We start from the raw sequence: 26,390 nt of genomic DNA on the forward strand, positions 1-26,390 counted from the left end.
GTTGCTGGGACATCCAGGCCTGTCTCTCACCCCATGTTCCATCTCCACTCGGTGCTCACGCAACACCTTCCATTGTCAATTCCAGCAAACGTTCATTTCAAAGCATTAACACCACGCCAGGGGCCGGGAACCTGGAGAGCAGAGGCCGGGGAATCAATGCTTTAGAAACTCTGGCAGCGAGCTGGCAAAGCTCTGGAGCCTCGAAGCCTCACGCAGGCCATCGCTGACCACTCCCTCGTCTCTCCTTTCTTCCCTCAGAGTGCCTCTTTATCACCGACTACTTCACCAGGACGCCTCGCAAGCTCAACGCCTTCACGTCGTTCGCGAGCGCCGAGCTCTTCCATTTCCACGTGCCTGAAGACACGGTGGTGGCTGTTTGGAACCTCATCACCTTCAAGGAGCAAGGAGGCAGCTTCGGAGATAGCTGCCCAGACCGGGACATCACCGTGTGAGTACTCCCGGGGCAGAGTTACCCCAGTGGGACTGGTGGGGTGGAACCGGGATGATGGCCGGGGAGGGGGGGGCTGGTCCGCGCAGAATAAATTTGTTTTAATTTTGGACGCAGCACTTTACATCGAATTTTACAGCACAGAAACAGTCCATTCGGCCCACATGGTCCTTGCAGCTATTTATGCCCCACGCGAGCCTCATAGATTTCCCGACAGTGTCAGCATTGACCTCAGCTTACGGCTGTGTGGTCCATATTGTCCTGGATTCCACACTGGGTTTAGTAGTGACTGTCTTTATATTGATGGGCCCTATCCCCCAGAAATGGAAACATCACCTCTACGTCCACCCTGGCAAACTCTTTGTACGTTTAAGAGCTTCTATCAGGTAGCTCCTCAACATTCTCCTTTCTAGAGAAAACGGCTTCAGCTCATTCAGCCTTCCCTGATAGTTGTAACCTTTAAATTCTGATCTCATATGAACATACTGATGCGCAATCAATTACTCTCGAGACAAGGTGAGTCATAACTAATAGGCTTTAATCAGCTAGAACTGTACCCAGCAGCTTCGATACAGAAAGTGAAGGCTGCTGGGACGGCATTGGTTCTTATACCCCGCCTCTCAGGGCGGAGCTATGTGCGTTAGCCAATGGTAGACTCCTAGGTCTAGCCAATGGGCATCCACCTCTCGGGTACTGCAATACCTGGTATTACCACACATACGAGTTAGGATCAGGAGTAGGCCACTCGGCCCCTCGAGCCTGTTCTGCCATTGAATAAGATCTTGGGCTGATCTGATTGTAACCTCAACCCCACATTCCTGCCTAAACCCCGATAACCTTTCACCCCGCCTTGCTGATCAGGAATCTATCTGGCTCCGCCTTAAAAATGTTCAACAGTTCTGCTTCCACTGCCTTTTGAGGAAGAGTTCCCGAGACACAGTCTCTGAGAGAAAACATTCTCCTCATCTCCATTTTAAATGGGTGACCCTTATTTTTAAACAGTCCTAGATTCTCCCACAAGAGGAAACAACCTCTCCTTATCCACCCTGTCAACTCCCATGAATCCATAGAATCCCGACAGTGCTGAAGGAGGCCATTCGGCCCATTGGGTCTGCAGCGACCCTCTGAAAGAGCACCCTACCTAGCCCCACTCCCTAGCCCTGTAACCCCACCTAACCTGCACACCTTTTAACACTAAGGGACAACTGATCATGACCAAGCCACCCAACCTGCACATCTTTGGACTGTGGGAGGAAACCGGAGCACCCGGAGGAAACCCACGCAGGCACGGGGAGGCAGTGCAGACTCCGCACAGGCAGTGACCTGAGGCCGGAATCGAACCCGGGTCCCTGGCGCTGTGAGGCAGCGGTGCTAACCACTTGCGCCCTACAGCATCTTATAAGTAGATCTTTTTTTTTTTTGCACCTATTCCAGGGTCTCGATCTCCTTTCTCCCGTGGTACCGCTTGTGGTCTGACTGTGGTTCCACACAAGTTCAACACAACCGCAAAGTTTATCCAATTAAGAAGGGGTTAGAGAGAGTGAATTGGGAAAGCCTATTTGCACTGAGTGAGGAGGGAGCATCGCTTGAGTGATGAGCAAGGTTAGATGTAAGTTTGCTGGGTAGGTGCTTATTTGAGAGAGTAACTCAAGAATTTGGGCAATGTGGAGATGACCTTTTAGGAGAAAATTGTGGAAGCATTTGAAGCAGAGAAAGATATAGGGGTGATGGGGAGAAGGTTCGGGAGCTGGAATTTGGATTTGTCCGGTAGGAGCTCACAGCGCGCAGACTGACCTGAAGCCTGTGGCCTTCAAGGGTGCCTTGCCTCTCTCCTGTGCTCAGCTTCATTGTCTCCCCTCAATTTACCTCTCCCCTTGAACCCATCTCTCTTCCCCTGTCCTTTGCCCTTCTCCCTCTTGTTTTGTCTTGTTTCTTCCCGTCGAATCATAGAATGGTTGCAGCATCGAAGGCCATTCAGCCCATTGTCTCTCTGCCAGCTCTCTGAAGGAACAATTGCCCTTCTCAGGGGAAATTGGGGATGCTGGCCCGGGGGAAACCCACGCAGACACGGGGAGAGCGTGCGGACTCCACACAGACACTGACCCAAGCCGGGAATCGAACCTGGGACCCTGGAGCTGTGAGGCAACCGTGCCGGTTGTGGCAGCACTCGGCTGGCGAAGTTGAAGTTTGCCGAAGCCCCTAACTCCAGCCTTCCTCCACCAGATGAGCATCACATCGAAAAACTCTCCCCGGTTTGCGGTGATTCATTCCCTCCGCAGGACCGGTTATTAACCTTTCTCTCGGACAGTTGGTTTCCGTATGGGTCAAGGGGTCCAACCTTACCCTTAATGACTGTGAGAGAGGCATGTCCAAGGAAGCATTCTTCATAACGTTTCTATGATACCCAGTCTATTCTTTAAGATTTCATCAGATTAATACAGCGATTTCTTACATTAATATGGTTAACTACTTTAAAGGCGCTAAATAAATAGACATTGTTATTTCTCCACCTAACTCTTCCTTCTCTCCTGATCTCTACCAGGTATTTCAGATCCGGGGCTCCACCAGTTATTAACCCCCTCCACACCCGGTTTCCTACCGACACCATTGTCCCGGGATCATTCGCCGTGACTCTGACATGGACTCTCCCAAACCGCACGACGGGGGTGTTTAACATTACCAACCCGCTTCTGGGAGACTGGTTCCTTGCTGCTCACTTACCGAAGGACAAAGGGAAAATCTCCGTCAAGGTAAATCCCACAGTCACAGAACATCTTAAGAAAAATCCTTTCATGGCCACTGACATACCTTCTGAAATGTAGTCACCCGCTCCCAGAAAGGTCCAACTACATAGAACATAGAACAATACAGCGCAGTACAGGCCCTTCGGCCCACGATGTTGCACCGAAACAAAAGCCATCTAACCTACACTATGCCATTATCATCCATATGCTTATCCAATAAACTTTTAAATGCCCTCAATGTTGGCGAGTTCACTACTGTTGCAGGTAGGGCATTCCACGGCCTCACCACTCTTTGCGTAAAGAACCTACCTCTGACCTCTGTCCTATATCTATTACCCCTCAGTTTAAAGCTATGTCCCCTCGTGCCAGCCATTTCCATCCGCTGGAGAAGGCTCTCACTGTCCACCCTATCTAACCCCCTGATCATTTTGTATGCCTCTATTAAGTCTCCTCTTAACCTTCTTCTCTCCAACGAAAACAACCTCAAGTCCATCAGCCTTTCCTCATAAGATTTTCCCTCCATACCAGGCAACATCCTGGTAAATCTCCTCTGCACCCGCTCCAAAGCTTCCACGTCCTTCCTATAATGCGGTGACCAGAACTGTACGCAATACTCCAAAGTTTTGGCCGTATCAGAGTTTTGTACAGCTGCAACATGACCTCCTGACTCCGGAACTCAATCCCTCTACCAATAAAGGCCAACACTCCATAGGCCTTCTTCACAACCCTATCAACCTGGGTGGCAACTTTCAGGGATCTATGTACATGGACACCTAGATCCCTCTGCTCATCCACACTTCCAATAACTTTATCATTTGCCACATATTCCGCATTCCTGTTATTCCTTCCAAAGTGAATCACCTCACACTTCTCTACATTAAACTCCATTTGCCACCTCTCAGCCCAGCTCTGCAGCTTATCTATGTCCCTCTGTAACCTGCTACATCCTTCCGCACTGTTGACAACACCACCGACTTTAGTGTCGTCTGCAAATTTACTCACCCACCCTTCTGCGCCTTCCTCTAGGTCATTGATAAAAATGACAAACAGCAACGGCCCCAGAACAGATCCTTGTGGTACGCCACTTGTAACTGAACTCCATTCTGAACATTTCCCATCAACCACCACCCTCTGTCTTCTTTCAGCTAGCCAATTTCTGATCCACATATCTAAATCACCCTCAATCCCCAGCCTCCATATTTTCTGCAATAGCCTACCGTGGGGAACCTTATCAAATGCTTTACTGAAATCCATATACACCACATCAACTGCTCTACCCTCGTCTACCTGTTCAGTCACCTTCTCAAAGAACTCGATAAGGTTTGTGAGGCATGACCTACCCTTCACAAAGCCATGCTGACTATCCCTGATCACATTATTCCTATCGAGATGATTATAAATCTTGTCTCTTATAATCCCCTCCAAGACTTTACCCACTACAGACGTGAGGCTCACCGGTCTATAGTTTCTGGGGTTGTCTCTGCTCCCCTTTTTGAACAAAGGGACCACATTTGCTATCCTCCAATCCTCTGGCACTATTCCTGTAGCCAATGATGACATAAAAATCAAAGCCAAAGGTCCAGCAATCTCTTCCCTAGCCTCCCAGAGAATCCTAGGATAAATCCCATCAGGCCCCGGGGACTTATCTATTTTCAGCCTGTCCAGAATTGCCAACACCTCTTCCCTACGTACCTCAATGCCATCTATTCTAATAGCCTTGGTCTCAGCATTCTCCTCCACAACATTCTCTTTTTCCTGAGTGAATACTGACGAAAAATATTCATTTAGTATCTCGCCTATCTCTTCAGACTCCACACACAACTTCCCATCCCTGTCCTTGACTGGTCCTACTCTTTCCCTAGTCATTCGCTTATTCCTGACATACCTATAGAAAGCTTTTGGGTTTTCCTTGATCCTACCTGCCAAATACTTCTCATGTCCCCTCCTTGCTCGTCTTAGCTCTCTCTTTAGATCCTTCCTCGCTACCTTGTAACTATCCATCGCCCCAACTGAAACTTCATACCTCATCTTCACATAGGCCTCCTTCTTCCTCTTAACAAGAGATTCCAATTCTTTGGTAAACCACGGTTCCCTCGCTCTACGCCTTCCCCCCTGCCTGACCGGTACGTACTTATCAAGAACACGCAGTAGCTGATCCTTGAACAAGCTCCACTTATCCAGTGTGCCCAACACTTGCAGCCTACTTCTCCAACCTATCCCCCCCAAGTCACGTCTAATGGCATCATAATTGCCCTTCCCCCAGCTATAACTCTTGCCCTGCGGTGTATACTTATCGCTTTCCATCACTAACGTAAACGTCACCGAATTGTGGTCACTGTCCCCAAAGTGCTCTCCTACCTCCAAATCCAACACCTGGCCAGGTTCATTACCCAAAACCAAATCCAACGTGACCTCGCCTCTTGTTGGCCTGTCAACATACTGTGTCAGGAAACCCTCCTGCACACACTGTACAAAAAACGACCCATCTAATGTACTCAAACTATATCTTTTCCAGTCAATATTTGGAAAGTTAAAGTCTCCCATAATAACTACCCTGTTACTTTCGCTCTTATCCAGGATCATCCTCGCCATCCTTTCCTCTACATCCCTAGAACTATTTGGAGGCCTATAGAAAACTCCCAACAGGGTGACCTCTCCTTTCCTGTTTCTAACCTCAGCCCATACTACCTCGGAAGATGAGTCCCCATCTAGCATCCTCTCCGCCACCGTAATACTGCTCTTGACTAGCAGCGCCACCCCTCCCCCTCTTTTGCCTCCTTCTCTGAGCTTACAAAAACACCTAAACCCCGGAACCTGCAACATCCATTCCTGTCCCTGCTCTATCCATGTCTCTGAAATGGCCACAACATCGAAGTCCCAGGTACCAACCCATGCTGCCAGTTCCCCTACCTTATTTCGTATACTCCTGGCATTGAAGTAGACACACTTCAAACCACCTACCTGAACACTGGCCCCCTCCTGCGACGTCAAATCTGTGCTCCTGACCTCTATACTCTCATTCTCCCTTACCCTAAAACTACAATCCAGGTTCCCATGCCCCTGCTGCAGTAGTTTAAACCCCCCCAAAGAGTACTAACAAATCTCCCCCCCCAGGATATTTGTGCCCCTCAGGTTCAGATGTAGACCATCCTGTCTGTAGAGGTCCCACCTTCCCCAGAAAGAGCCCCAGTTATCCAGAAATCTGAATCCCTCCCGCCTGCACCATCCCTGTAGACAGCCACTAACAGACAACTAACAGCCACGAGTGAGTGAGCAGCTCATCTATTTTTAGTGACGTTAGTTGAGGGATGAATGTTGGCCAAGGCAGTTCCCCAGCTCTTCTTCAAATAGTAAAACGGGATCCATCTAACAGGGCCTTCAGTTTAATTGTCATCCAAAATGTACCACCTCCTGCTCCTGAGCACAGGAGAGAGGCAAGACACATAAACTGGCGTCTATCTAGGTTGCGTCCTCAAGTCACTCGAGTGCCCCAGACAATTTTGTGCAGAACAAGATCCCATAACCCGTATTTAGGAATATTATTTAAGGAATAAATATTAGTCAGGACGATGGGAGATCTCCCATGATTCGCACCGGAGAATCTTCTACATCACTGGGGCGACCTGATGGGGCCTTGACTTAATGCTTTATTGAAAAGGTGGCAGCTCTGACAATACAGCATTCCCGGGAATGTCAGCCTGGATAAAGTGTTCAAGACCCTGGTGTGGGACTTGAACCAGCAAATGTCTGATTTACGTTGCAGAGGTTACCGCTGAGGCAAGGCTGATGGACATCATTTGCGTATATTTTTCAAAGTACCCTCCATTTTTTTGTATTGACGTTTAGAAATATTTTGCCGCAAAGATGTAGGGTGGAATAACGGGGGTGGACAGGCAGCCGCCCGCCCCCCTCACCCCAGAAACCTCATTGGCATGGGCACAGAGTGCTCCAGGCCGACCCACCTCGCAGCCAGAGGGCACTGAGGGGCTGATCAATGAGGGCTGACTGGGACTTCCGCCCCATGTCCTGGCTTCTGGAGATGTCGGTCAAACAGACTGACCAGCCGCCCCCTCAGTCCCGGCAGGTGCCAGGAAGGTGCTGGGATTACAGAAGGACAGGGAGATCAAGGCCCATGGATCCCCGAAGTGGGAAAGGTGGGACAACTCTGGCTATTGCGTTGGAGCCAGTGCATGACCAGGACAAACTGGCCGGACAACAAGCCGAATTGACCCTTGATTATTCTTTGAAGGATGGCGGACGGGTTGCCGATTTCAGGGGTGAACTTGGGGGTGGGCGGGAAAGTGACAGAATAGGTGGCCACACCATTTTATGTGCCCCTGCCCCCAACCGGGAACATGCCTGCCGGGGGCACGTATCATTCAGCCCAGGCTGGAATCCAATGGAGGAGTTTGGTTTGTCGAAAAGTCGAATAATAGATACAGGGTTGAATTTAATCAAAGGACTTAGGGGTTTAGATATAGAGCAATTGATCCATGAGAGCGAGTTACTGGCTGGAATATAATCCCGGAGTTTAGGTAGTTCTGAACTATCCTGTAAATTAAGGAGGTTGGTGGGTGTTTTGTTATGCTCTTGACGTAGCACAAGCTGCTTCCTTGATGTGCACTCTGACAAAGGAAGGTTCAGACTTGGAGATAGCTTTAACACGTTTATTAAGCTATTAACAATTCTCCTACTTGGATTCAACGCTACTGTTAATCCTGCTATAGCTACTCAGACTGACGAACCAGTCTGCTACAATCCACGTGGTGGGTGTGATGTTCAATCAACTCTGTGTCTGTACTCACTGAGTGTCTCCACTGGAAAGAGACTGAGCATGTGTGATGTGTCCTTTTATATGGGTTGGTGTAATGCCCTCCTGTGGTAGTGTCACCTCTATGTGTATCGTGGATGCCCATTGGTTGTGTCCTATCTTACTGACCTATTGTTTAACTGTCTGTGTGTCATGTCTCTGGTGCTCCCTCTAGTGTCTAGCTAGGTGTAGTGTATGTACATTAACCCTTTGTGTATATCACCACAGTGGGAGCCAATACCTATTTCACGATTAACCAAATCCATTGCCTCCTTGAAGAATTGGATGAGATTTGTCAAATTCTAGCTGTCCTTTCTTCAATTAGTCCTGGCTATTTCTAACCACTCTCGGCGCTTCCTTCATTCTAACCTCTCGAGCATCTTCCAAAATCCGTTTTGTGCTCCTTTGATTGGTGGTTTTGTTTTTAGCCGCAGACGCTGAACTCTGGAATCCTCTCCCTCACCCCCCCCTGCCTCTCCCCCTCCCTACCTTTCTTTAAGGTGATCCTCAAAACGAATCCCCCTCTTTGCCCTATTGTCCTAATATCTCCTGATGTGGCTGTCAGGTTTTGTCTGATGATGCCAAGTGCCTTGGGACATTTCACTCTGTTAAAGGCAATTTGGTGTCGTAGACCAGTTACAGCTCAGAAAGAGGCTATTTGGCCCATCATGTTTGTGCTGGCTCTCTGCAAGAGCAACTCAGCCAATCCCACTCCCCCGCCCTCCCCCCATAACCCTGTAAATAGTTTCTCTTCAAGAGCTTATCCCATTCTCTTTTGAAAGGTGGGAATAAATTTGCCTCTCCTGCAACCCTCAGGCTGCCCATTCCAGATTCCAAAATGATTTTCCTCACGTCTTTATCACCTTAAATTGCTCCACCCTGGTTCACAAACCATCTACCAAGGGAACAATTCATCTCTATCTACTTTGTCTGAACCTCTCATTATTTTGAATGTATCTATCTAATCCCCTCTCAACCTTCTCTTCGATAAGGGGGACAACCCCAGTTCCTCCAATTGTCCACATAACTGAAGCCCCTCCTCCCCAGAACCATTCTTGTTAATCTTTTCTGAGCCTTTTCTAAAGCTTCCACATCTTTTCAAAAGTGCGGTGTCCAGTATTGGACACAGTACTCTAGTTGAACATAGAACATAGAACATCACAGCGCAGTACAGGCCCTTCGGCCCTCGATGTTGCGCCGCCCTGTGAAACCACTCTAAAGCCCATCTACACTATTCCCTTATCGTCCATATGTCTATCCAATGACCATTTGAATGCCCTTAATGTTGGCGAGTCCACTACTGTTGCAGGCAGGGCATTCCATGCCCTTAGTACTCTCTGAGTAAAGAACCTACCTCTGACATCTGTCTTATATCTATCTCCTTTCAATTTAAAGCTATGTCCCCTCGTGCTAGACATCACCATCCGAGGAAGAAGGCTCTCACTGTCCACCCTATCCAATCCTCTGATCATCTTGTATGCCTCAATTAAGTCACCTGTTAAGGAGGTCAAACTGGTGTTTTATAAACGTTCCTTACTTTTGTAATCTATTTCTCAAGCTCGGGATCCATAAACATTGTTAACCACTTTCTCCACCAGCCTGTCGCCTTCAATGATTTGCGAACACGTACCCCCAGGTCCCTCTGCTCCTGCCCCCCCCTTTAGAATTGTATCCTTTAGTTTAAATGGTCACTCCTTATTCCTCCAAAACAAATCAATTCACATTTCCCGGCATGGCGTTTTATCTGCCACCGTCTGCCTATTCCATCAACATGCCTACATCCACTTGAAGTCTATCCCTATCCTCCTCACGGTTCACAATACTTCCTAGTTTTGTGTCATCTGCAAAGATTGAAATTGGGCCCAAATCTAAGTCATTGAATGGCATCACGAAGAGCGGTGGTCCGAGTTCTGATGCTTGGGAACATCACTGGATGCCTTTTTCCAATCTGAAAAGCAAATGTCCATTCTCTGTTTCCTGCCACTCTGCCAATTTTGCCTCCCATGCTGCCACAGCCCCTTTTATTCCATGGGTTTCAACTTTGTTGACAAGCCTTTCATGTGGTACTTGATCAAATTCCTTTTGGAAGTCCATGTAAACCACATCAACCACATTACCCGCATCAACCCTTTCTGCCTCTCTCAATTGCATAAAGTAAACGTGATTTGTCTTCAACAAATCCACGTTGGTTTTTCTTAATGAATCTACATTTGTCCAACTGTTCATTTAGTCTGGACAATCATTTCGATCGGATTTTCCACAACCAAGGTTAAACTGGCTTGCCTGTGGTCACTGGGTTCACTCTTGAAGCCTGTTCGATGAGGGGGGGGGAGAGAATATTTGTAATTCTCCAGCCCTCTGGCAGCACCCCCCGTGCCTGAGGACGATTGGAAAATTCTGGCCAGTTCCTCCACGATTTTCTACCTCACTGCCCTCCATATCCTCAGAGGCATTCCATCCAGTCCTGGTGACTTGTCAACTTATCAACTCTGGGCTTTTCAAATACCTCCTTTTGCCAATGTTTAGCCCACCCAGTGTCTACAACCGCTCTCACTATGGTTTTGGCAACATCTTCTTATCTGAGAAAGACAGAGGCAAAATATTTATTGAATACCTCAGCCGTGCTCTCTGCCTCCACGAGTAAATCCCATTTTGGTCCCCTCCTCGGCCTCACTTTTTATGTCACTCCTCACTCTTTGCCGCTCTCATTGCCCTTTTCGTTTCCCATCTGAGTTTTCCCTCTTCAGCCCGGTGTTATCAACTTGACGTAAGACATCGGACACAGGAGAAGAAGTCGGCCATTTGCCCCACCGAGAGTGCACCGCCGTTCAACCTGCCTGTACTGCATCTTGCTCTCCGGCTGGGATGTTCCGATCCGGGTTCGCCCCGGCCACCCCTGCCGGCGGCAACGGAGAATCTGGGGCTCAGTCCAAACTCCGTGGGACTGGAAAATCTCACCGGCTTGAGAATTCTGGCCTGTGTCTTTTGTCATCCAGGGGGCTCTGGTTTTGCTTGTCCCATCTTCCTCCCTTGTCCAGGAATACTTTGGCTGTACCTGAACCAGTTCCCCCATCAATTTCATAGAATTTACAGTGCAGAAGGAGGCCATTCGGCCCATAGAGTCTGCACCGGCCCTTGGAAAGAACACCCTACTCAAGCCCACACCTCCACCCTATCCACGTAGCACCACTTAATCTTTTTAGACACTAAGGGCAATTTAGCATGGCCAATCCACCTAACCTGCACATCTTTGGGCTGTGGGAGGAAACCGGAGCACCCGGAGGAAACCCACGCACACACGGGGAGAACGTGCAGACTCCGCACAGACAGTGACCCGAGCCAGGAATCGAACCTGGGACCCTGGAGCTGGGAAGCAACTTTGCTGACCACGGTGCTGCCGTGCTGCCAAAGGCACCTCATAGTTGTGATTTAATTCTGCCTGCCTGTCTTTGTCTCCAATGTTCCTGGGATAGACCTGTCCGCTGCCCTCTGAAATTGGCGCTGCCCCAATAATGAACTCGGGTTCGCTCCTTGTCCTGTCCCATAGTCAATCTAAGCCTTGTGACACCAAGGTCACTGCTGGCTACATGTTCCCTTACACTGACAGTCGATCGACATGCCCCACCTCACCCCTCAGATGTTTAAAACTAAGTTGCGGCCATTGTTAAGCCGGCCTGCTGATTATTTAGTATTCTGTCATAGCGCGTAACTGTACTGAGGGCAGGTCAGAAACGGGGAAATCAGCAGGCTTGCTGTCTGATTTAATTTGTTCTGCCTTGTGTCTCCAGGGCCTCTATGAGGAATGTCAATACCTCTTCCAACCCCAATTGATTGTGCAGAGATTGATTGGCATTCCTGTCGTGTATCCTGGTTACGTGATAGATCAGATGATCCCAGGCCGCAACAGATCAGTACTCTACAAGTAAGTCAGGCGGACGCCCTCTTCGTCTAATATTACCAAGTCAATGACATAATGGAGTACGCGAGCAGGCTAACTGTGTGAAATTGGCTCTTCCTGTTACTGTTGACAGTCATTTATGGGAAATGGATAAAATTCCCGATTCATTCTTCCAACAGCCTGTCAATCTCGTGGTCAGTGAGAGCACGCTGGTGCGATAGCAACCGGCCCGTAATGGTGGGCTTGCTCTGCCTGGCAGAGAGGAGGATTCGAGGTGACCTAATTCAAGATTGTGAAAGGGGATCGGCCCCGGCGAACCGTTTCCTGGGGCAGGTGGAACTTAGGGCTCAGCAGCAGGGTGCAGGCCTCCCGGCCCGTTGAGCCAATAAGATCACGGCCGATCTGATTTGCGGTCTCAGCTGCAATTTCCTCTCCGTTCCCGAGGCTGAGGACTGGGTTCTCCGGTGGCCGAGGCCAAAGCCGCGTTCGGCGAACGGCCGGGGAATCCAAGTTCCCGACCAAATCGGGGGCGGCGCCGCTTTCGCGGTGCTCCGCCCCCTCCAGTGCAGCGTGGCAGCACAGTGGTTAGCACAGTTGCTTCACAGCTCCAGGGTCCCCGGTTCGATTCCGGCTTGGGTCACTGTCTGTGCGGAGTCTGCACGTTCTCCCCGTGTGTGCGTGGGTTTCCTCCGGGTGCTCCGGTTTCCTCCCACAGTCCAAAGATGTGCAGGTTAGGTGGATTGGCCATGATAAATTGCCCTTAGTGTCCAAAATGATGAGATGGGGTTATTGGGATACGGGGATAAGGTGGAGGTGTGGGCTCGGGTAGGGTGCTCTTTCCAAGGGCCGGTGCAGGCTCGATGGGCCAAATGGCCTCCTTCTACACTGTAAATTCTATGATAATGCGGCGTACTCTAGGAGTACGCCCGCGCCACGTATCGACGGCCTCCGGGCATTGCCTGAGGCACGCCCCCCGATGCTCTGCCCCCGACCGGCCAAGTTCCTGACGGCGTGGGTCGCGTGTGGTTTCACCCGTGGGGAACTCGGCATGGCGGCTGCGGACTCAGCCCAGCGCCGGATGCGCTGTTCGCCGTGCCTGGGCGCGGGTGGCAGAGGCGCTCAGTGCCACCAGCAACACTGTCCGGACCGGACAGTGCACGGCACTGCACGGCATCCTCAGGGCGGCCTGGGTGATTCGGCAACACTGTGCCCCACACACACCCGTTGCCCCATCACTCCCCGCCCCCCCCCCCCCCCCCCCACACACACACAACCCGGAGGGTGGCAGACCCCCACCCTGCACCGCATGCCGACACCCATACCAGCCACCATGGCCGGGCGCCCGGGCCACTGAAGCCACCCACCGCCTGGGCTGCACGCGTCGGACTGTCGATCACTGTGCACCTGCCAGTGAAGGCCAATCATTAACCGCAGGGAGCGGGAAAAGACTGGAGGGGGACTGCCGGACCCGGCACTGCCAAGGTGCCCGGCTGCCAGCGGGAGTGCCAAGGTAGCACCCTCCCTGGAGCCCGGGGGGCCTCTGAAGGCCTGGGAGACCCAAGACACCCCCCCCTCCCCCCCAGGTGCCGTGAGGCCTGGTCCACGTTTGTATCCCAGGTGCGGGTGTTTGATCCGGTGTGGACATATTTAAGAAAACCTAACTGCTCACCTAGATATGCAAATCTGGATCCCACCCAGTGAGGGATAGATCCCTAACACGGCATCTCGCAAGTCCTCTTCAGATCTCACGAGGCGTCCCGAGCACCTCCTGTCTTAAATGAGTGACCCCCTTACCTTAAACAGTGATCCCCTAGTCCTATATTCTTCCACACAAGGAAATATCCCCTCCACCTCCATACCGCACACATACTCATGCACACACTCACGTGCACACACTCACGCACACACACACACTCATGCATTCATGCACGCACACACTCACACAGAATCACATATTCATGTACACACATTCACTCATGCATATACACACTCACACTCATACACTCATGCACACATGCACACACACACTCACACTCATGCACACATGCACACACACTCACGCACACACACATTCAGGCACACACACATTCATGCACTCTTGCACACACATACACTCCTGCACATAGATGCACTCATGCGCACACACACACACTCATGCGCACACACACTTATGCACACACATGTATATACACACACTCATGCACACACATACATACACACTCATGCACACATACATGTACATACACACACACTCATGCATACACACTCATGCACACACACTCATGCACACATACATGTATATATACAGTCACACACACACTCATGCACCCACACACGTATATGCACACACTCTCATACACATACTCATGCCACACACACTCATGTACACACACCCACACATATTCATGGACACACACACAATCATGCACACACACACACACTCATGCACACACACACATAAATACACACACTCATGCACCCATACACGTATATACACACACACACTCATGCACACACGCACATACACACAGACTGGTTGCTAATAGTCTAATGTAGCAGAAACTGGGCATGGAGCCAGTGCAGTTACACAGAGCAACACTGTCGGACCAGCAGCAGATTCCATTGATCAATGACACATTTTTCTGTTCGAGAATGGGTGTCCTTGCTTCTTACTTTGTAAGTTACTCCTGAAAGTAATGGGGTTGAAAGGATTTATTAACATTGATAGGAATTACGCAGGCAGTAGGAACTATTAGTGACAATAATTAAATGTGCATTTGACAGCAACATTTATGGTGATACATGGACACTTAAGCAGAGATTTCAAACAGTTTAGCAAATGAGGTCCCGTTGAAAATCTTGACCCTGTCGCACCTTTTGCTCAATCCAACTGCTTGAGGGTCCACATATTCAGCGGCAGAACCTCATCAGCTATTTCCCCTCATCCCTTTAGCAATAACCAGTTTAAGTGCGTAAAAGTCGTCAAACTCCACCTCGACTGAAGTGTCAATCAAGTCACTCGCCTGGAGACGGCTCCATGGCGACGGATGAACAATGGCCGCCTTGTCACTTAACCACGTTTCCTGATGCAGATGTGTCCTCGGAGGAGTTAATCACCCTCTAATACACTTTAACCTCATTGGTTGAATGTCAGTTGCCCGTTGTTGAATCTTTGATCAGCTAAAGACTGTCGCTGCCTGGTACTTTTCATTAAGACCATGGTTTAAACTGAAATATTGCTCTGCATATTAATACACGCATTCTTTCAAAAGAAAGGCAAGCTTTGTTTTGGTTACATGTTCATTCTCCTCTCAGTGAAACTCTCAGTATGAAGAGGCTGGTTAATTAACTCTTTCCTCACACATTACTGGGTCCATGCCTTCCAGCGATGAATCGTACTCCTTCAGGATGTTCTTGTGTCACCGATAACAATGCCCCCCCCCCCCCCCCCCCCCTCCTCCTGTCTCAGCTTGACTGCTGTTGAAACCTTCATTCATGCCTTTGTTTTTTTTATTCATTCCGGGATGTGGATGTCGTTGGCAAGGCCAGCATTTGTCTTGTCTCCCATCCCTAATTGCCCCTTGCGAAGGAGCTGCCTTCTTAAACTGCTGCAGTAGGTACACCCACTGTGCTGTTAGGGAGGGAGTCCCAGGATTTTGCGACAGTGAGGGAACGGCGATATATTTCCAAGTCAGGGCGGTGAGTGACTTGAAGGGGAACCTCCAGGTGGTGGGGTTCCCAGGTATCTGCTGCTCTTGTCCTTCTAGATGGTGTCATAATATACACCAGTATATCATGGTGCAGACACACACTGATGGACACACAGTGGGACCAATCAACACACACAACACCGCAGCCAATCACCAGTGAGAGCACATGCACTATAAAGACAGGGGGCATCGGAGTTCCCGTTCATTCGAGTTGCAGCTAGCTAGGAGGACAGAGCTCACAGCCTGCAACACAGACATTCACCATGTGCTGAGTGCATCGACTGGTTAGGACAAGGCAAAGGTCTTTAGTTAAAGCTAGTATCGTGTTAACCCACAGTCTGAGTATGTTTAAACAGTTAATGATTCAATAAAATAGTGTTGCACTATTTCAAGTGTTGGTGACCTGTATGTGATCCAGAACACCCAACACATCAGATGATAGTGGCCATGGGTTTGGAAGATGCTGCCGAAGGAACCTTGGTGAGTTCCTACAGAGCATCTTGTCGATGGTACACATGGTCATCGGTGGTGGAGGGAGTGAATGTTTGTGGGTGGGGTGCCAATGAGCGGGCTGCTTTGTCCTGGATGGTGTTGAGCTTCCTGAGTATTGCTGGCACCGTGCTCATCCAGGCAAGTGGAGAGTATTCCACTGTTCATTTGACAGGAGTAGGGATGTCTTGCTGCAGTTATACAGGGCCTTAGTGAGGCCACATCTTGAGTGTTGTGCGCAGTTTTGGTCTCCGAGTTTGAGGAAGGACATTCTTGCTATTGAGGGTGTCCAGCGAAGGTTCACCAGACCAATCCCCGGGATGGCAGGACTGACAAATGAAGAAAGACTGGATTGACTGGGCTTGTACTCACTGGAGTTTAGAAGAACGAGAGGGGATCTCATAGAAACATATAGGGCGTGATTCTCCGACCCCCCGCCTGGTCGGAGAATCACGGGGTGGGGGGGGGCGTGAATCCTGCCTCGCTGCTCCGACGCCGGCTGCCATATTCCCCGGTGCCGGTGTTTATGCCACATCGGTCGAGGGCCATTGGCAGCTGCCCCCCCCCGGCAATTCTCTGGGCCCCGATGGGCCGAGCGGCCGTCAGTTCCTGGCCAGTCCTGCCGACGTGAAATGGACATGGTCCATCCCAGCGGGACCTGGCTTGGAGGCCGTCTAGTGGAGACCTCGGGGGGGGGGGGGGGCGCGGGGGGGATCCAGCCCTGTGGGGGGCCCCCACGGTGGCCTGGTCCGCGATCGGGGCCCACCGATCTGCGGGCGGGACTGTGCCGTGTGGGCACCCCTTCCCTCCGCGCCGGCCTCTGCAGCGCTCCGCCATGGCCGATGCGGAGAAGAGCCCCCCTGCGCATGCGCAGGAACACGCTGGCCGGTCTGCGCATGTGCCAACCCGCGCCGGCCATTCCCCGCCGGAAGTGTGGAGAATTCCGCAACTTCCGTTGGCCTGAGTGGTTCACGTCATTCTTGGCACCGGCGTCAGGCCATCCCGCCAATTGCAGGAGAATCCCGCCCATAAAATCCTGATGGGACTGGACAGGCCGGATGCGGGAATAATGTTCCCGATGTTGGGGATGTCCAGAACTAGGGGTCACAGCCCAAGAATAAGGGGTAAGTCAGTCAGGACTGAGGTGAGGAAGAACTTCTTCTCTCAGGGAGTTGCGACCTTGTGGAATTCTCTCCAACAGGAAGCTGTTGGGGCCGGTTCGTTGGATATATTCCAGAGGGAGCTGGAGCTGGAGTTGGGACTATCCTGATTTCACCAACGGGAGCGGGCCGGTTAGATCGCAAACAGATTAACACCCGGCCCGGTTCTAAATTCTGGCCTCTCCCGCGAATTACGGCCTCGTGGCTCTCTCGCTTAAGTGCAACACGGCCATTAAATCGCGCCCTTAGTCACTGTTTTGGGACCTGGGGGGGTTTCCCACTGCACCAGCCAACACCTAGGCCGCGATCTCCTGGCTGTTAACAGCAGTGGGATATTCCGGAATCACGCCGGCCCATGTTTTTCCAGCAGTGAGGGGTGCAGTAACCGGGAAATCCGATTGACGACGGTGGGATCGGTAAACCTCGCCCTTAGAATTATTTTCATCACTGGGGAGCTGAACTGATTGGCCAAGCCGGCTCCTCAGAGATCAGGCCACCCTTTTGAAAGGGTGTCCCGATCTCGAAGTGTGCTTCAGGGTCCCCCCACACCCCCCCCATCCATGGGCAATGTCCCTCCCACACACTGGGCATTACCCCACACCCTGCCAAGTGCTGACACCCCGCTCTGGGGTCGCTAAGGACCGCCCCTTTTCAGGCCTTCTCATGTCCCCTTCCGGGGGCCCCAGCTCTTCCAGGACACCCACCCTTCACTCCCCCAACCTTCCAGAGGCCTCTACATACCCGCCCTGCGCTCCCTCCAACCCTTCAGATGCCCTCCACCCTCCTTTCATGAACATGCCCCCCCCCCCCCCCCCCGCCCCCCCCCCCCCCCTCAGGCCCAGTCCCATGGCCATGCACCCCTGGCATCCAGGAACCCTTGCACTGCCACACTGACAGTGCTCTTGCCAACTTGACAGCGCCACACGGGCACCTTGGCAGTGCCAGGGTGGTGGGGCCAAGGTGCCAGCCTGGCAGTGCAGGTTCCAGCATTCCCAGGGGAGAGCCAGCGAGCCACCCTGTCCTATCCCTGATCAGCCAGGAGTCTCATTGGCCTTGGGGAACTCCCGGGTCCCTCCGTCTCATCCACGTTTGTGGGGCCAGTACTGTACGGTGCCCGGCTGGAGTGTCCTGGGAGGCCAGTTGGTGCCGGGATCCTGATAGATTTGGGGTCAGCGTGACTAAGAGGGTTTTAAACCTACTTAGGTGTGTAAGGCTTGATCCCGCCCATTGTGGGAGGGATACTGCTCACGTACAAGCTGTCGGAAGCCTGAGGAAGGCCTCTCCCAGGATCTACCTGCCACGGCACCCTCCTTTACGGGCGAAACATGGCCGGTAGATCGCGCTCTATTTCATTTCTTTGGGCCTTGGGTAGTTTCTCCCTGGTCTAGCCCTGACTTCGAAATGTTTTCAGTAATGGGCAACTGAACTCACCGGCAAGACTGGCTCCTCAGAGAGCGGGCTGCTCGGGGTGAGCTTGAGAGTCCTCACACCGACCACCCCCAGCACAGATGGACATTACCCCACATCCCCAAGTGAGGACATTGCGCTATGGGGCCTTTTTCAAGCCTACCCACCGCCCTTTTGGTCCCCCCACCTTTCAGGATCCCCACCCTTCACCCCCCCCCCAACCTTTATGAGGCCCCTTCATAGCTGCTGTTTACTCCCCCCACCCAACATACCCCCCTCAGGCCCCAACCCTTGGCGGTGCTACCTGGGCAGCCTGGCAGTGCCAGGGCGGCAGTACCAAGGTGCCCGGGTGCCAGAGGGAGAGCCAGGGTGCCACCCTGCTCTGCCCCGACTACCCAGTGGTCTCCAATGGCCTGGAGACCCCCCGTCATGCCTGGTTCACGTTTCTATGGACCAACACTAAACAGCACACAGTCAAAGCAGATCCAGGTCGCGACGTCTCGCGAGCTTTGGTCGAATCTTGTGAGATGTCTTGAGCTTCGCGGATCTCGCAAGTGATATTCAACGGCCTCTCCGTGACGCCAAGCCGGGCCTAATGAGGCCGATAAATCGTGACCCAGAAGTCGAAAGTCACTTTTGGGTGAAGAGAAGGACAGTAATCTCTGGTGTTCTTGTTTGTCCCACATCTAAAAACATGTTATATAGACATTACCTCGCTGCTGGCCTGACACAGGGCAGCACGGTAGCACAAGTGGATAGCACTGTGGCTTCACAGCGCCAGGGTCCCAGGTTCGATTCCGGCTTGGGTCACTGTCTGTGCGGAGTCTGCACATCCTCCCCGTGTCTGCGTGGGTTTCCTCCGGGTGCTCCGGTTTCCTCCCACAGTCCAAAGATGTGCAGGTTAGGTGGATTGGCCATTCTAAATTGCCCTTAGTGTCCAAAGAGATTAGGAGGGGTTATTGGGTTACGGAGATTGGGGTGGAAGTGAGGGCTTAAGTGGGTCAGTGCAGACTCGATGGGCCGAATGGTCTCCTTCTGCACCCTACGTTCTATATTCTCTTTTGTGGGATCTTACTGTGCACAAGACTGAGGTGAATAGATGTTTACCGTCGGAGGCTTTCAGGGCAGATGGAACCAAGAGAGGATTAAGGTGCAGGTGAACCCTGATCTAACTGAGGAGCAGGTTGAAGGGGCTGAATACCCTCCTCCTGTTCCGCTGTTCAAACAATCCTATCTGGGTAATCAAAGTGCTTTTAAACTCACATTTGGATCTGCCTGCTCTGGTTTTGACCCCCCCCCCCCCCCCCCCCGCTTTCTCAGATTTGACCTTTTTCCTCCCCCTTAGGGTTTTCATCCCAAGCTACACCTCCCGGGTGTTGGTGCGTCTCTCGGGCTGCCGCAACAGTAACAGGACGGTGAGGGGCTGCCCGGTGCTGCTCACAATCAGGGCAAAGGCCCCCCCACTCCACAACTCCACCCGCGTTGACTGCCGGGATCGACGGGTCTGCGAGCTGCAGGACAAGGCCCCCTTCTGGCAGCAGTGGTACTACATCCTGGTGGAGAAGACCGTTCGCAACGTTGACGTGAACTTCCGGGTCGGGGTTCACACCACAGGTAAGAGGTCAAGCTCCTTGGCCTGACGCATGGAGTCTTGAGCCCTGGTGGAATTGGGGGGGGGGGGGGGGTGGCAAGGTGCCGTCACCAGTACTGGTTAGGAAGTGCACCATAACTCTGAAATGTAGATCCGCAAGAACCTGATTACAGTTCGAGGAGACATTTAGCAGCGATATCTGTCTCCCATCCCTTCCAGTCTCTTTGAATCCCATTGCTCCGAAACTCAGCGCTGGTGCCAGCGTGTGGCACAGTAGCCAGCACTCTCAGGGACAGACAGAAGGACGAGGTTAAAGCCCAGCTCGAAAGGCATTAGTGCATAATCCAGGCTGACAGTCCTGTACAGTCCGGAAGGAGTGCTGCAGTGTCAAATGTCTTTCAGATAATAAGTCAAGCAAAGCCCCACCTTCCAGCTGGAGAAGAGCAAAAAAGTTCCAAATCACTTTCGGGAGAAGAATTAGGGAGGACGTTCCAGAGTTCTGGCCAATATCTGCCCTTCATCCAACACCTGGAAACAGGTGGCCGGGCCAGTAACTCTGTGCTGCTCGTGAATGTTCGCTGGGCACAAACCGGTGTGATAGTTCCCGACATCACAACAATAACTACACTTCAAAAGGATTTTTAAGGTGTCCTGTGTTTGTGTAAAGGGGGCTCTATGAACAAAAATCTTTTCTCTCTTTGCCTTCCATTCCAAGCAATATTATTTAATCTGCATCTTCGTCTCTCAATCTCTCTCGCTTTGTCTCCCAGCTGCTCAACCTCGCCACCATTTCTGCTGTTTGGGAGAAGCTGGCCTCTCAATTCTGGGGCTGCCCTTAGAACACCTCTTTTGGTACTTCCTCCGACATTCCCCTGTCCTTTTCATAGTGTGGAGGCCAGAACTGTGCAACGGTGAGGCCTCCCCAGGGGTGCACTACCTTCCCCACACCCTCAGTGGAGACCTCCCGGCCATTTTGAAAGCTGATTAAAACCGCTGCATTGGGCAAAGGCTGTGAACTAGTCAACATCATCACAGGAACTGCAGGTTCGCAAGGATATAAACAAAGCAAACCCAACACCGGGGCCTTATTTCTTTCATTTGCTTGTCCGACTTGCCCCTTGAATACATCGACACTATTCACTTCAACAATTCTCCGTGGTAGTGAGTCCCACATCTTCCCCACTCTCTGGGTAAAGAAGCTTCTTCTGAATTCACAATTGGATGCCTTGATGGGATTGAATTGAAAAGTGGGGAAGCTACACTCAATCTGTATCGAACCTTGGTTAGACCGTACTTAAAGAGTATTGCGTTCCGTTCTTGTTCTAAAAAAGATACAGAGGCACTGGAGACGTTGCAAAGGAGATTTACAAGGTTGACAGCAGAAATGTGTGGCGTGCGTGTACACCTGGAAAGGATGGACAACTGGATCTCTTTTCCTGGGGAGAAGGAGGCTGAGGGGGTGACATAATCGAGGCGTTCAAAATTCAGAAAGGTTTGGATAGAATGGATGCAGAGAAATGTTCCCTCTTTTTAATTCTTTCACGGGATGAGAGCACTGTTGGCTGGGCCAACATTCATTATCTGTCTCTAATTGCCCTTGAGAAGGTGGGGGTGAGCTGTCTTCTTGAACCGCTGCAGTCTGCGTGGTGTAGGTACACCCACTGTGCTGTTAGTGAGGGAATTCCAGGATGTTGCCCCAGCGACAGTGAAGGAACGGCCGATATATTTCCAAGTCAGGGTGATGAGTGTCTTGGAGGGGAACCTCCAGGTGGTGGGGTTCCCAGGTATCTGCTGCCCTTGTATTTTTAGATGGTAGAGGTTGCAGGGTTGGAAGGAGCTGTCTCAGGAGCAGAGTGGGCCAGAGGCAATGGCGTAGTGGGTATTGTTACTGACTAGTAATCCAGAGACCCAGAGTCACGCTCTGGGGTCCTGGGTTCGAATCTCACCAGAGCAGAGGGTGAAATTTGAATTCATTAAAATCTGGAATCAAAGTCTAATGATGACCAATGAAACCATTGTCGATTGCCGTAAAACCCATCTGGTCTCACTAATGTCCTTCAGAGAAGGAAATCTGCCCGTCCTTACCCGGTCTGGCCTCCATGTGACTCCAGACACACAGCAATGGGGTTGACTCTTAGCTGTTCTCTGAAATGGCCGACGGCGAGCTTCTCAGCTCAAAGGCAATTAGGGATGGGCAACAAATGCTGGCGACGCCCACATCTCAAGAACGAATAAATATATCTGGAGGCCATCAATATAAGACAGCCATCAAGGCATCTGATGGTGAATTCAGAAGAAGCTTCTTTACCCAGAGAGTGGGGAAGATGTGGGACTCACTACCACGGAGATGGTTGAAGTGAATAGTGTCGATGTAGTCAAGGGGCAGTTGGACAAGCAAATGAGAGAGAAGGAAATGGGGGTTATGATGGTAAATTTAGAGGAGGAAAGATGGGAGGAGGTTCGAGTGGAGCTTAAACCACCAACATGGAGTGGTCGGGCCGAATGGTGGTCGGGCCGAAAGGGTCCGTTTCTCAGCTGTATATCCCGTGCGATGCTGTTTCATACAAATGAGTCACTGTTACGCAACAAAACCGCTGACTATTGAATAGGTTCCTGCTCCCTTGTTGGCCATTTAGAAGCCCTGTTGTTTGTGTGACCTTCGCTCAGCCGTACGCATTGTGAAAAGTGAAACTGGGCCGAGCGATGCCTTCCTGAGCGCAACAGCAATAATCAGGACAGAGAATTCGATTGCTTCAAAAATGTTCTTTGTTTCAAACAGCAGAGAGGTTGGCAAACAGGAAGACAAAAAGGAACAGTGGGACTCCCCGTGACGGTCCATGGCTTTACCATTGCTGCGTCCCTGCAGACTCCCGCGCTCACCACTGTTACGCACAGGAGGGGGTTTAATTTAAACAGCCTTGATTTCGCCCTCAGCGGACGTCTGGAACCCGCATGTGAGTGGCTCCTGCTCGAGGCTCTGGTTCTTGGACTTTACTGCCCGGTTTCAGGGGTAGTTAGTGAATGAGCGGGTGTAGGAAGGTGTAAGGAAGGTGGGAGACGTCGAAGGCACAGAAGAAGGGCGCTGGAAAGAAGGGGCGAGCGAGTGAGTTGGTGAGTCCTGCGGGAGGAAAGTTGGCGGGGCTGGGTCGTCGATGGGGCTGCTCCCCTCACGGTGGACATTCTGACTGAGGTGATGTCGGTGGAGTTTTGAGAGGCAGTTCGGCAAGCGCGTGAAGGTGCTGTGGAGGGAGATGATGGACGGCTGTGATGAAAGAGTGGGCGGAGGAGGCGATTGCCCCGGTAAATGCGGCAGTGATGAAGACGCCGGTCGAGGTGCGGGAGCAAGGAGAGAAACTGAAGGGGGTGGAGGTAGGCACTGTCGTAACACAGCGACCAGTTCACCTCGATGGGCGAGGGATGCGGAGGGCGGAGGCACCCTCAGAGCTAAGGTGGAGGACCTGGAGAACAGGGCAAGGCGGCAAAATCTACGGCTCCACCAAGGGCAGTCAAAATCTGCTTCTAGAAGTTCCACATGAAAGAGAAAGTCTTGAGCTTGGGTGAAGCAGAGGTGAAGTGGGAAGGTGTTGGTATACGAACATGTCAAGGATTGACGGTGGAGTTGGCGAGAAGGTTGGCCTTCGGATGGGTGAAGGCGGCACTGTAGAGCAACAGCGTGAGGTTCGGAGTTGTCAACTCTGCGAAGTTGAGAGTGACGCACAACTCGTGGCATTTCTATTTCAGGTGGTGGAGGTGTTCGATCAGGTGGAAGGGCCGGGACTGAAATGAGGGATGGGACTGGGACACGGGTCGAGGGACTGGGACCCGAGGGGATGGGAATGGAACCGCGGGACTGGGACAGGGACCGAGGGGATGGGACTGGGACCGAGGGACTGGGACAGGACCGAGGGGATGGGGCTGGGACTGGGATCGAGGGGATGGGACTGGACAGAGGCCGAGGGGATGGGTCTGGGACCGAGGGGATGGGACTGGGACCGAGGGGATGGGACTGGGGACCGAGGGACTGGGACAGGGAACGAGGGGATGGGACTGGGACAGGGACCGTGGGGATGGGACTGGGACCGAGGGACTGGGACAGGAACGAGGGGATGGGACTGGGACAGGGACCGAGGGGATGGGACTGGGACCGAGGGACTGGGACAGGGACCGAGGGGATGGGACTGGGACCGAGGGACTGGGACAGGGACCGAGGGGATGGGACTGGGACAGGGACCGAGGGGATGGGACAGGGACCGAGGGGATGGGACTGGGACCGAGGGACTGGGCCTGGGACCGAGGGACTGGGCCTGGGACCGAGGGACTGGGACTGGGACCGAGGGACTTGGACAGGGAACGAGGGGATGGGACTGGGACTGGGACCGAGGGGATGGGACTGGGACCGAGGGGATGGGACCGGTACAGGGACCGAGGGGATGGGACAGGGACAGGGACCGAGGGAGTGGGACAGGGACCGAGGGACTGGGAAAGGGACCGAGGGGATGGGACAGGGACCGAGGGACTGGGAAAGGGACCGAGGGGATGGGACTGGGACCGAGGGACTGGGAAAGGGACCGAGGGGATGGGACTGGGACCGAGGGAGTGGGACAGGAACCGAGGGACTGGGACTGGGACTGAGGGACTGGGACAGGGACCGAGGGACTGGGACAGGGACCGAGGGGATGGGACGGGGACCGAGGGGGTGGGACTGGGACAGGGACTGAGGGGATGGGACTGGGACCGAGGGGGTGGGACTGGGACTGGGACCGAGGGGATGGGACTGGGACCGAGGGGATGGGACTGGGACCGAGGGACTGGGACAGGGACCGAGGGGATGGGACTGGGACCGAGGGGATGGGACTGGGACCGAGGGGATGGGACTGGGACCGAGGGACTGGGACAGGGACCGAGGGGATGGGACTGGGACTGGGACCGAGGGGATGGGACTGGGACCGAGGGGATGGGACCGGTACAGGGACCGAGGGGATGGGACAGGGACAGGGACCGAGGGAGTGGGACAGGGACCGAGAGACTGGGAAAGGGACCGAGGGGATGGGACTGGGACCGAGGGAGTGGGACAGGGACCGAGGAGATGGGACTGGGACCGAGGGAGTGGGACAGGGACCGAGGGGATGGGACTGGGACCGAGGGAGTGGGACAGGGACTGAGGGGATGGGACTGGGACTGAGTGGGTGGGACTGGGACCGAGGGGATGGGATTGGGACCGAGGGGGTGGGACTGGGACTGAGGGGATGGGACTGGGACCGAGGGACTGGGACTGGGACCGAGGGGATGGGACTGGGACCGAGGGACTGGGACAGGGACCGAGGGGGTGGGACTGGGACTGGGACTGAGGGGATGGGACTGGGACCGAGGGACTGGGACAGGGACCGAGGGGATGGGACTGGGACTGAGGGACTGGGACAGGGACCGAGGGACTGGGACTGGGACTGAGGGACTGGGACAGGGACCGAGGGACTGGGACAGGGAACGAGGGGATGGGACGGGGACCGAGGGGGTGGGACTGGGACAGGGACTGAGGGGATGGGACTGGGACTGAGGGGATGGGACTGGGACCGAGGGGGTGGGACTGGGACTGGGACCAAGGGGATGGGACTGGGACCGAGGGACTGGGACTGGGACCGAGGGGATGGGACTGGGACCGAGGGGATGGGACTGGGACCGAGGGACTGGGACAGGGACCGAGGGACTGGGACAGGGACCGAGGGGATGGGACTGGGACCGAGGGGATGGGGCTGGGACCGAGGGGATGGGACTGGGACCGAGGGGATGGGACTGGGACCGAGGGGATGGGACTGGGACCGAGGGGATGGGACAGGGACCGAGGGGATGGGACAGGGACCGAGGGACTGGGACAGGGACCGACGGGATGGGACTGGGACAGGGACTGAGGGGATGGGACTGGGACCGAGGGGGTTAGACTGGGACAGGGACTGAGGGGGTGGGACTGGGACCGAGGGGATGGGACAGGGACCGAGGGGGTGGGACTGGGACCGAGGGGGTGGGACTGGGACAGGGACTGAGGGGATGGGACTGGGACCGAGGGGGTGGGACTGGGACAGGGACTGAGGGGATGGGACTGGGACCGAGGGGGTTAGACTGGGACTGGGACTGAGGG

The 26,390-nt window shown here is 53.0% G+C and overlaps 1 protein-coding gene across 5 annotated transcripts in view; it reads left to right on the forward strand.

Annotated features, from left to right (window-relative positions):
* The window catches only part of tmem8b (transmembrane protein 8B), a 294,134-nt gene that overhangs the window by 143,606 nt on the left and 124,138 nt on the right, over positions 1-26,390 (forward strand). The window contains exons 2-5 of one of the 5 annotated variants that reach the window (XM_072515646.1): positions 259-448; positions 2,991-3,198; positions 11,791-11,924; positions 20,012-20,280. In XM_072515646.1, coding sequence (XP_072371747.1) covers positions 259-448; positions 2,991-3,198; positions 11,791-11,924; positions 20,012-20,280 — 801 coding nt within the window. Of the gene's footprint in view, positions 1-258; positions 449-2,990; positions 3,199-11,790; positions 11,925-20,011; positions 20,281-26,390 lie in introns of those variants that run through there. The other 4 variants (XM_072515647.1, XM_072515648.1, XM_072515649.1 and 1 more) reach the window with 4 other exon arrangements.

The sequence above is a fragment of the Scyliorhinus torazame genome, chromosome 9, assembly GCF_047496885.1.
Source record: "Scyliorhinus torazame isolate Kashiwa2021f chromosome 9, sScyTor2.1, whole genome shotgun sequence".
NCBI classification, from domain to species: domain Eukaryota; kingdom Metazoa; phylum Chordata; class Chondrichthyes; order Carcharhiniformes; family Scyliorhinidae; genus Scyliorhinus; species Scyliorhinus torazame.